Raw genomic sequence first — 11991 nt, forward strand, 5'->3', positions numbered from 1 at the left:
ATGTTGATGGTTTCTTTTGCAGTGCAGAAGCTTTTTATTTTCATGTAATCCCATTTGTTTATTTCCGCCTTAGTTTCCTTTGCCCTAGGACAGTGGTCGGCAAACTCATTAGTCAACAGAGCCAAATATCAACAGTACAACAATTGAAATTTCTTTTGAGAGCCAAATTTTTTAAACTTAAACTTCTTCTAACTAGACTCCCCCAGGCCATGGTATTTTGTGGAAGAGCCGCACTCAAGGGGCCAAAGAGTCGCATGTGGCTCACGAGCCACGGTTTGCCGACCACTGCCTTAGGAGATGTATCCCCAACCATATTGCTACAAGAGATGTCTGAGATTTTGCTGCCTATGGTTTCTTCTAGGGTTTTAATGTTTTCATGACTTACATTTAAGTCTTTTATCCATTTTTATTCTTGGGTGTAAGTTGGTGGTCTAGTTTCATTTTTTTGCATGTATCTGTCCAATTTTTTCAACACCATTTATTGAAGAGACTGTCTTGACTTCATTGTATGTTCTTGCCTCCTTTGTCAAATATTAATTGAGCATAATGTCTTTGGTCAATTTCTGGGTTCTCTGTTCTGTTCCATTAACCCAGTGGTCAGCAAACCGTGGCTCGCGAGCCACATGCGGCTCTTTGGCCCCTTGAGTGTGGCTCTTCCACAAAATACCATGGCCTGGGCGAGTCTATTTTGAAGAAGTGGCGTTAGAAGAAGTTTAGTTTAAAAAATTTGGCTCTCAAAAGAAATTTCAATTGTTGTACTGTTGATATTTGGCTCTGTTGACTAATGAGTTTGCCAACCACTGCATTAACCTATATGCCTGTCCTTGTGCCAGTACCAGGCTATTTTGATTGCAGTGGCTTTGTAGTATAACTTGATATCTGGTATTGAGACCCCTCCAACTTTGTTCTTCTTTCTCAAGATCGCTGCAGCTATTCGGGGTCTTTTTTGGTTCTATATACATTTTGGAGTGTTTATTGTAGTTCTTAAAATATGCCATTGGTAGTTTAATAGGGATTTCATTGAATTTATAGATTGTTTTGGGTAGTATGGACGTTTTAATTTTACCAATCCATGAACCAGGGCTTTTGTTTGCTGGGAGTTTTTTTTTAATTACTGCTTTAATTTCACCAGTTGTTATTGGCCTATTCTGGTTTTCTGATTCTTCCTGATGCAGTTTTGGGAGATTGTAATTTTCTAGGAATTTGTCCATTTCATCCACATTGTCCAGCTCGTTGGCATATAGTTGTTCATAGTATTATAATCCTTTGTATTTCTGTGGTATCAGTGGTTACTTCACCACTTTCATTTCTGATTTTATTTATTTGAGTCCTCTTTCTTTGTTTCTTGATGAGTCTGGCTAAGGGTTCATCAATCTTGTTTATCTTTTCAAAGAACCAGTTCTTGGTTTCGTTGTATTTTGTATTGTGTTTTCAGCCTCCATGCCATTTACTTCTGCTCGAATCTTTATTATTTTCTTCCTCCTACTTACTCTGGGCTTTTCTTGGTGTTCTCCTTATAATTCTTTAAGTTGTAGGGTTAAATAGTTTATTATTAATATTTCTTGTTTTTTAAGATAAGCCTGTAGTGCTATTAACTTCCCTCTTAGGGACTGCCTTTGCTGTGTCCCAGAGATTTTGTGTTGTGTGTTCATTTTCATTTGTTTCCAGGAAGTTTTTTATTTCTTTCTTTATCTCATTGGTAACTTATTTATTGTTTAATAACATGCTATTTACCCTCCATGTGTTTTAATGTTTTTGAGTGTTTTTTACTGTAGTTGATTTCTAATTTCATTCCCTTGGGATTTGAGAAGATGTTTGATATGATTTCATTCTTCTTGAACTTGGTGTCCTAACGTGGTCTGTCTTTGAGAATGACCTATATGCACTTGAGAATAATGTATATTTTGCATCTTTGGGGTGAAATGTTCTATAGATGTCAATTACATCCATCTGATCCAGTGTGTCATTTAGAATCACTGTTTCCTCGTTAAATTTTGTCTGTAAGATCTCTCCATTGAAGTAAGTGGGGTGTTAAATTTCCCCACTAGGACTGTATTGCTGTCAATCTCTCCCTTAAAGTCCTCTAAAAGTTCTTTTATATTTTAGGTGCTCCTATATTGGATGTATATGTGTTTACCAGGGTTATATTCTCTTATTAGATCGTTCCCTTTAGTATTATACTAGAGGCCCGGTGCACGACATTCGTGCACTCGATGGGGGTTAGGGGAGGAGGAGGTCCATCAGCCTGGCACAGTCTGGGAGCCCTTGGGGGATGTCTGACTGATGGCTTAGGCCCACTCCCCACCCTATTGGATGGAAGAGTCTGCAGTATGAGGGAATGCCTAAGCACAGGAAACTGGAGTGTCTGCCTTCTGAGCTCCAACCCCAGAGTCCCCAACCCTTGCTTCTGCTCACACAGCTCTAGTCCACTTTACCCTCTCTCTGTCTGAGCTCAGGGTGAGTGGCTGTACACGAAATTTTGTGCATTGGCCCTTGATGAGGGTGCCTGCATTTTCAGCAGCCTCTCCCTGGCAGATAGCAACACTGCTGCTTTTCACAGCCAGATGTTGTGTGGGCACCTTTCTCAGTTCTGGTGCTCTGGGCTGTGGGGCCAAGCTTGGGGTTTAGACCCCAGAGTTCTCATTGGAATCTTCCACAGGTGAGATATCCCTCTCTTCAGCTATTGTCTGTGGGAGCCTGGCCAGCCCTTTCATGCTTCTGACTTTCCTTCCAGTCTCTATGTGGTCTCTGCCTTACGTCCTTTGCTTTTTTCACCTTTAAAATATATTTGGACTAACTATTCTCTGAGGTCCCTTTCAACATACTCTGTATTTGCAGGTATTTCTTCCTATACAGTATTTTTAGCTTTCCTCCATAAAACGCTTATTAGCTTTTAGGGGACTAAAATATAAAGAAAAAACCCCCACAAATCCCAGGGTTTTATAGGGGGATTCAAGGGTAAATTCAGATTCAAACTGTTATAACTACTATGTAGCTAGGACCTTCTCATATCCCCTGCACTTGACTGTTTGTACCTAAACAGCTTGACACACAGTCCTCATTCCTTACCTCCCTGAGATGGCACCCAAGCATTCCCGTGCTCATTGTGTTCCCTGGTCAAGGAGTTACCAGGTATTTGACTCTGTTTCTTCTCTGTCTTGGCTTTCTTTCCTGTTATGAACCATGCACTCCCCTGTGGCATGCCTTTACTGTTCTTTCTTCTATAGATAATTCCAGGCCAGAAAATTAAGGGTTGTATGTACACATAAATATACCCCATCTTTAATTAGCACTGTGTCTCTCTCTGGCTCGTTCTAGATAACTTAGGGAAATTTATCTCTCTGCTTTTCTATCTCACATTTTGTCCCATTTGTGGCCCACATGGCCCTCATTATGGCTAATGAATGACATGGGATGACATCCTTTGAAGAAAATTTAAGCCGTGGTCTTTAGAGAGAAGCCAAGGCATTTAGAGAAGCAGGGACCTTACGTGTGAATAATCATAACCATCCCTTCTGTTTTGCATAAAGATCTTTATATCTGCCTTTACAACCACCTCTGTGTAAACTCAGTTTTATCTTTCAAATTATTTTTATCCCACATGTATAGTACACCAGGGATTATATTATTGATTTAATAGGCTTTCATATCTCAGTTATCTTAAGTGAAAATGCATTTTGATTTCTAAGAAATGCTGACTTTGTAAATAACTTCTTTTTTTTTTAATATATTTTTATTGATATTTTACAGAGAGGAAGGGAGAGGGATAGAGAGCTAGAAACATCGATGAGAGAGAAACATCGATCAGCTGCCTCCTGCACACCCCCTACTGGGGATATGCCCGCAACCAAGGTACGTGCCCTTGACCGGAATCGAACCGGAATCGAACCCGGGACCCTTCAGTCCGCAGGCCGTCGCTCTATCCACTGAGCCAAACCGGTTTCGGCTGCAAATAACTTTTGACTGCTTATTAAAATCCTGTCAGGAAATGTTTTTGTCCCAGCTGACCATAAGAGGGCAATGTAGGTACATACATTTCACTTAAAAATACATTCTGTTATCTAGAGCTGCAAGTTTAAAGAATTAAGGTCAGGTTCAGTAACTGATTTGCTTTGCTTGTCTTAACTCTGGTAGTAAATATAATAACATTTGAATAGAAATGGTAATTGTTTTCTGTGTGATATGCACTTTTCTTTATAACATGTATTTGACACAGAACAGCCGAGTCTACTGAGTTAACCTTGGTAAAAAATATACCTTCAAAATCACTTTATAAAAAAAAAATGTTTTTATTGATTTTAGAGGAAGAGAGAGGGTTAGGGAGATAGAAACATCGATGAGAGAGAGACATCAATCGGCCGTCTCCTGCATGCCCCCCTACTGGGAATTGAGCCTGAAACCTGGGCATGTGCCCTGACTGGGAATCGAACCACTGCCGTCTTTGTTCACCGGCTGGGCCAAAATCACTTTTAATTTCCATCCTCATAAATGTTTTCATGGGCCCCAGGTGTCTGCTCTGGTCCTCTCTGGCCTGTGTAGCCTTGACCTGCTGATAAGGTGTGCTTTGAGTAAGGTGTAACATGGAAAAGCCACACTTGGTACATGCTGAGAAATTGTTTTTGAATAAGCCAAATATATATTTCAATGAAGAGGGCTTCTTCTTTAGCCATCAACTCGATTCATCTTTATCCCTTCATTCTCCTCATTCATTCATCTATCCTCTCATTTATTTAATAAATATCTATGTATCTACCAAGGTCTGGCAATTGCTATGCTTTATCATTCATTCAAAGTCCCACAGTTTGAAGAATCTTAGGGTAACAAATGGGTCAGGAAATTATAGATTTCCTGTGTGAGCAGAACCATCCGGATGGAGCCCGGTCTAAGCCGTATCTAGTTACTCTCCCTTCTACCACTGTCTGTGTTGATATGGATCATACTGAATGAGAACTCAATTCTGATACATTAACTTCCACAGCACATGACTCACAGACCTCTCCTGCATATTGGCAGTTTTGATCCCCTCAATTTTGATAACAAATAAATGGGAGGTAGAATATATTCTTTCATTGTTACTTGTTTTTGATAATGACATTTGCCAAATAAAACTTTTAAAAAACCTATTTACTTTTTACTTAGGCCCTGAACCTGCAAAAAATTAGCAGATGCAGCCCTAGAAGGTGTGGTTCAGTTGGTTGGAGCATCCTCCCGTACACCAAAAGGTTGTGGGTTTGATTCCCTATTAGGATACCTATGGGAGGCAACTGATGGATGTTTCTCACATTGATGTTTCTCTTTCTCTAAAATTAATGGTAATGTGTCCTCGGGTGAGGATTAAAAAATTTAAATTGCCCTGGTCAGTGTGGCTCAGTTGGTTGGGTTATTGTCCTATATACCAAAAGATGGCAGGTTTGAGTCTTGGGCAGGGCACATACCCAGTTTGTGGTTCTTTCCCTGGTTGGAGGGTGTGCAGGAGGCAACCAATCAATGTTTCTTTCTCACATCTATGTTTCTCTCTCTATCTGTGTCTCTCACCTTTCCTCTCTCAAAAAAATTAGCAGATGCCTTAGAAAAAAGATTAAATATGCACTATCTGTCAAACAGGGCATCTTTCTTGAAGTGAATAAAACCAAAATAATTTTTAGTAATATGAATAATAAGAAATCAAAGTAGGTGAAAATAGTCATAAGTAGGGGACTAAAATTTTTGAGTTGTATAAGCATTTGGATTTTGAATTGTGGTTTAATAGGTGAGACTATAGAATTATTAGATTATGATCAATGTAAGGAAGTGATATAAAATGATTGGTGATTTTTTGAAGATTGTGGATTTAGCCATGACTGGTTTGGCTCAGTGGATAGAGCATCAGTCTGCGGACTGAAGGGTCCCAGGTTCGATTCCGGTTGCGGGCACATCCCCAGTGAGGGGTGTGCAGGAGGCAGCTGATTGATGTTTCTCTCTCATGGTGTTTCTGACTCTCTATCCCTCTTCCTTCCTCTCTGTAAAAAATCAATAAAATATATTAAAAAAAAAAAGATTGTGGATTTGAATAAGTGTTAGAAATGAATATGTGAACACCTTCAGGAAAAGGCCAAAAAGAAAATGGCAGACATCTACAAACATCTACTTTTTTTTAATCCTCACCGGAAAATATGTTTCATTGATTTTAGAGAGAGAGGGGGAGAGAGAGAGAGAGAGAGAAAGAGAGAGAGAGAGAGAGAGAGAGAGAGAGAGAGAGAGAGAGAGAGGAAACATTGATCAACATTGACCAGTTGCCTCATGTACATACCGTGACTGAGGATGGAACCTTCAAACTAGATATGTGCCCTGACCGGGAATTGAACCCGCAACCTTTTAGGATGGCATTCCAAACAGCTGAGCTACCCAGCCAGGGCTACAGACATTTAATTTTGAGAGGTGATGTAGCACAGTGGTTAAGAACATGGGGCTTTGGGGCTCACCTGCTTGGATCATCTGTTCCTGGCTTTGCTACTTGCCTGCTCTGGGGCCTAGGTCATGTTGCTTAACTGTTCTGAAAGGTTGCTTACCATGAGCATCTTGTGAGATAATACATTTAGTTGCCTACAACAGTGTCTGGTGCAAAGTAAACTTGTAAGCAGTATTAATAGTTCCTGTCTGTTTTAAAGCAAGGAAAGCTTGTTATTTCCACAGTGGCATTTTCCAAAGGAGATGTTAGGGCAGAAGGATGTTGACTCTTTCTCTGAAAGGTGTCTTGGCACTGCGTTATTATGTGTAGCTGGGTTACAACCATAAATACTCACTGCTGGTGTACTTTTAATATTGTTCATTGTGCATAAAGACCTCCTGAACCTTTTGTATGGTGGGAAATAATTATTAAGACTGTATGTCATTGGCGTGGTTCTCCGGTGGTTCCCTGAATTACTATTTGATTGTAGGACCCATGGGTTAAAAACTTTCCTTTGAATAAATAGACTGAGAAACAGTGGCCTATTACTGTGCATACATAGAATGTGAATTTAAATTGTTACTTGCCTCACAGGCATTTGGATGAGAAGCTCTTCTCCTATCCTGGGATATGCTGGACAATGCTTGTATCTACACATTTCCTTGTTTTTTGCCTGCCTTTATTTTTGGCTTTGATAAAAACATGCATAATCAGAGAGTATGCTCAAAAAAAGAGAAATCCCCTTTCCCCTTCTGTATACCAACACCCTCACACCCATTTCAGATCTTCCTATTTCTGTACAAAGGAGAACAATTTGTAATAAGGGGAAGTCTGGGATTTCTTTGAGATGTGATGGCAGGAAATGTTACCCATATGGTATCAGGCTAACAAATATTGGGGCATAATTGTGTTGCTAGAACATTATGGTTTATTGGAAGAGAATCTCAGAATATCTATCTTATTTTCTTATTTTTCTTTTCAGAATCTAACAACCTAGAACTATCTCAAAACTCAGGAACTTTTCCTTCGGGGCATTATTACAAAGATCAGTGGAAGCCTAGAAACTTTAAGATACGCCTGTTTAATGACCCTGACAACATTACTGAATGCTTACAAAGAAAAGTGGTGTATTTATTTGGTGACTCAACAATCAGGCAGTGGTTTGAATATCTAACTACATTTGTTCCAGGTTGGTACTTTGCTTTCTGTTTCATAACTCTTTTAGACATGCATGAAATCAGCTTTCATGCAGACTCACTTGGGTACCTGAAGAAAGACATCAAATAAAAAAAAAAGTTATTTCTTGTCAGACTAAAGAGATATCCTAACCCTGGAAAGCTGTGTGATTGTTTTTTATCAATATTGGGGTTGTGATGTATTGATGGAAGTACTGGGATCTTGTTGAAGTTTATACCACTGATTAGCTGTGTGACCCTGGACAAGACAGTTGCTTCTCAAAGGGGCTTCAGATTTAATTTTTAGAAGGAAAGGAGGAAGTAGATGTGACCCCAAGGGTGAAAAGATAATTCCAGTTTTTGTTTTGCTTGTGTTTTTTTTATTGAAACAGACATATCTGAGTTCTAGTCGATAAAGCATAAGTTAAAAATCTAAAGAAAGGAAGTAATTTGTATGGCGTGATGGTTTGATGTTGGCCGGGCAGGGACTTCCATATGTTGCTTGATTCTTAATTCTAATGATGTAGTTTGGTATTTCCTTTCGCAGCAGTGAATACATTGTCTTGATCATTTTTTACCATACCCTTTGCAGAGATTTTCACCTGATAAAGCTCTGTAATGGTGCTTGATCTTAATCTAAAGAAAGAATGGTAGATTGAGTTTTTATTCAATTTAAATGGGGTTAAATATTAAATAGTAGTGAATTAGGTAGAAAAATCTAGAAGAGGAGCCTGGGACTGCAGGGTGGGGAGAATGAAGCCTTTACTTTAACTCTCAAGAGTAATATAGTACAACTAGAGAACCGGTGCACAAATTCATGCACCAGTGGGGTCCCTTGACCTGGCCTGCAGAATTGGGCCAAAACCAGTTCTCCGACTTCCCCCGAGGGGTCCTGGATTGCAAGAGGGCACAGGCCAGGCCAAGGGACCCCACTGGTACACGATCAGGGCCGGGGAGGGACACTGGAGGTTGGCCAGCCAGGGAGGGACCACAGGAGGGCTCCAGGGTGTGTCCAGCCCATCTCGCTCAGTCCCAATCAGCTGGACCCCAGCAGCAAGCTAACCTACCGGTTGGAGCATCTGCCCCCTGGTGGTCAGTGCATGTCATAGCGACTGGTTGACCGGTCAACTGTCTGCCCCCTGGTGATCAGTGCACTTCATAGCGAGAGGTTGAGTGGCCTTAGCATATCATTAGCATATTACACTTTGATTGGTTGAACAGCTGACTGGTCGACTGGACACTTAGCATATTAGGCTTTTATTATATAGGATTTTAGTTTGATGTTACTTCTTCAGATTGATTGGAAACTCCTTGAGGGCAAGGCCTATGAATTCTTCTGAGCATTGCTGGCTTCTAGCCCTGTAGTGGCTCACTGAATAGGTACTTAGGAAATGTTGATTGAATTGGGTTGCCAGAAGTTTCTATAAGGCACTTATAAGAATATTTAGGAATATGAGACAGCCTTCTTTCTTCATGGGCATATTAAGTGATTAGTTGTATAGTTTTTTAGGAGTAACAAGGAATCAGTGATACCTGGGCTCTTCAGAAGGTCTCAGAGGAGCTGGACTTTGAAACACAACTTATATCCAGGGGAGGAAGAGAAGGGAATTCTAATTTGTGTTGTAGTCTTTGTTAATCTTATAACAGAGATAGAAATTCTCTAAGATATTAACATGATTGTCCATCTGTAGGGTGGAATACCTTCTTTCTTTGGCCGATAGCATAAGAGGTATTTGGTTACACAATAACAAAAAAAGGTATTTGATTACTATTATGTGTTCTTTAAAAATCAGAAGTTATAGCCCTTACTCTGGAAGAAATATTTATCTGTTAGAACAATAATGTGTAAATGTTAAGTTGATTTTTAGATATTCAACAATCAGTGCAGAGGTAGATTTCTTGACCTAATAGAGGTAAACTGATTATTTTGCTTTTGAGTTATAGACATAGGCGTAGAATCTATCACTGATGTTATTTGTAATATCCTATTTATGGAGTGATTTAAATGGTAATAACTATGTTAGAATCAAGGTCCATTGAGGTAAAGAGGGCCAAAGTGCAGTGAACTAGGCATTCCCTTTACATTTGCATTGTACCTTTTTGTTGTACTTTTACTTTAAAAACTGTTCTGAAGCCACCAAGTAAAGAATAATAAAAAAATATATATGCTTGGTTTGAACATTTTTATGAATTTGAGTTTTCCTCATTTCAGATTTAGTGGAGTTTAACTTGGGTAGTCCCAAGAACGTGGGTCCCTTCCTTGCGGTGGACCAAAAGCACAACATCCTGCTCAAGTACCGCTGCCACGGTCCACCCATCCGCTTCACCACTGTCTTCAGTAGTGAGCTCCATTATGTGGCCAATGAGCTGAATGGTATTGTGGGAGGGAAGAACACCGTGGTGGCCATAGCTGTGTGGTCTCATTTCAGCACCTTCCCCTTGGAAGTGTATATCCGGCGGCTCAGGAACATCCGTCGAGCAGTGGTCCAGCTCTTGGATCGAAGCCCTAAGACCGTGGTAGTTATCCGGACAGCCAACGTCCAAGAGCTGGGGCCTGAGACGAGCCTTTTCAGCAGTGACTGGTACAACTTTCAGCTGGACACCATCCTTCGGAAGATGTTCTCAGGGATTGGAGTATATCTCGTTGATGCCTGGGAGATGACCCTAGCCCATTATCTACCCCATAAGCTACATCCGGATGAAGTTATTGTGAAGAACCAACTAGACATGTTCTTGTCCTTTGTGTGCCCCTTGGAGACCTAGCCTGCCATGAAGAGGACTGGAGGAATTACTTTCAGTGACCTTTTCCATCACCTGCATTATAGAAAGTTTATGGATATCCCTGTGGAGATATGGCCATCATTGATGTGTAAAAAAAAAAAAAATTAAGAGCTGGACTTTATATAATGACTTATGAAGAGCTTAGAAAACACAGGTTACATTATATCTATGTATAGGATATTTTCCAGTCTTGACTTAGTTACAGAGAACCATTAATAGCATCCACACACTGTATTGCCCTTTTAACCAAAGATGCAAATAAGTGTGTTTTAACTAGGTTCTCCTGGGAGAGGAGATTACTGTGCTAAAAAGTATCAAAAATGTTCTGATCTAAATGGAAGGGACAGTGGAGTATTTGTAGCTTATCTGGCAAAAGAGATTGAGCACATCAGCACGAACAGCACAGTTGGTCCATCTTCAGCGGGGCGAACTAACCAGGCTTATAATCAGTGGCTCCTGTAACACACTGAGGACTCCCGTGTCTCAGAGTTTCTCTTGATAATCTACTTTTTCTGAATTACTTGAAATGACCAGTGTCCTTGCTCAGAATTTTTAGTGAAATATTTACAATGTCCTGCTTTTATTTAGAAAAGCATCGAAGGGGAGCTATGAAAACAGTATGCATAAAATCTTTGTGTTCAGTTGATATTTGCATGAGGTGATTGTTACTTATTTAATTCAGCTAAACTTTACATTATGAATACTTATTCTAAAATAACTGCTTTTGGAACTGGAAAGGTGAAGTCTGTAAACAAACGAATTTTTATGTTCTGAAATTTGAGGGTTTTAAGAATTGACTTTTATGTATAGAGTGCTATTGTTTATTATAAAGTTGTGAAAAGTATTCCCATCTATTTCAAGTGGATTTTTTGTTGTTGTTGTTATTTTTGTACCAGATGTTAGACTTTGGTCCTTGAGTTTGGCTAAGGAAAGAAGTCAGACCCAAGGAACTCAAATACAACAAAAATTCATTTAGAAAGTAACAGGGGTTGAATAAGTGAATCATAGAAGAAGTGAGCCAGCTGGACTATGTGGACTCAGTAAACAAGTTACAGAGACAAAAGAAAAGAAGGGCCCTTGGAATTTAGGAGAAAAAAAAAAGGTAAATAAAATATGCCTGGGGGAAGGAGAGAGGGAAAGTCTCAGGTGTGCTCCCAAGAGAGCCCACCTGGGGAAAGAAGGGGGTAGGGAAAGGCACAGGCATGCTGTAGAGTGGGGGGAGAGGAAAGGAGAGGGAACCTTTCTTCTGCCACGGCACATTTGGGTATTTATAATATCACTAGAGGCCCGGTGCATGAAAATTCATGCACTGGAGGGGTGTCCCTCAGCCCACCTGCCTGCCCCCTCTCACAGTCCTCAGGGGCAGGAGACAACCCGGCGATCAGAGGAAGGTGACGCCCCATCACACCTCTGCTGCTGCCACTGCCGGCAGCGCAAGCCTCGGCGGCCCTGGTTACTTGAGCCTCGGGTGGCCCTGGACGGCTGGGCAGCCACCATCCGAGGCATGCCTGTGCCTCAGGCCGGCCCTGGGTGGCTGGGGGGCTGAGGGGACTGGAGGACTCCAGAGGCGGGGCTGAGGGGACTGGGCACCAACATCTTGTGGCTGTG

At 40.7% G+C, this 11991-nt stretch overlaps 1 protein-coding gene across 5 annotated transcripts in view; it reads left to right on the plus strand.

Moving 5' to 3' along the window:
- Positions 1–11465, plus strand: part of NXPE3 (neurexophilin and PC-esterase domain family member 3) — a 66619-nt gene extending 55154 nt beyond the window's left edge. For all 5 annotated transcript variants that reach the window (XM_080654595.1, XM_080654597.1, XM_080654596.1 and 2 more), the window contains 2 exons: positions 7410–7616; positions 9815–11465. In XM_080654595.1, coding sequence (XP_080510721.1) covers positions 7410–7616; positions 9815–10365 — 758 coding nt within the window. In that variant the 3' untranslated portion in view covers positions 10366–11465. The remainder of the gene's footprint in view (positions 1–7409; positions 7617–9814) is intronic.
- The last annotated feature ends 526 nt before the right edge of the window (positions 11466–11991 follow it).

Source organism: Plecotus auritus (assembly GCF_963455305.1).
Source record: "Plecotus auritus genome assembly, chromosome: 2".
Taxonomy (NCBI): domain Eukaryota; kingdom Metazoa; phylum Chordata; class Mammalia; order Chiroptera; family Vespertilionidae; genus Plecotus; species Plecotus auritus.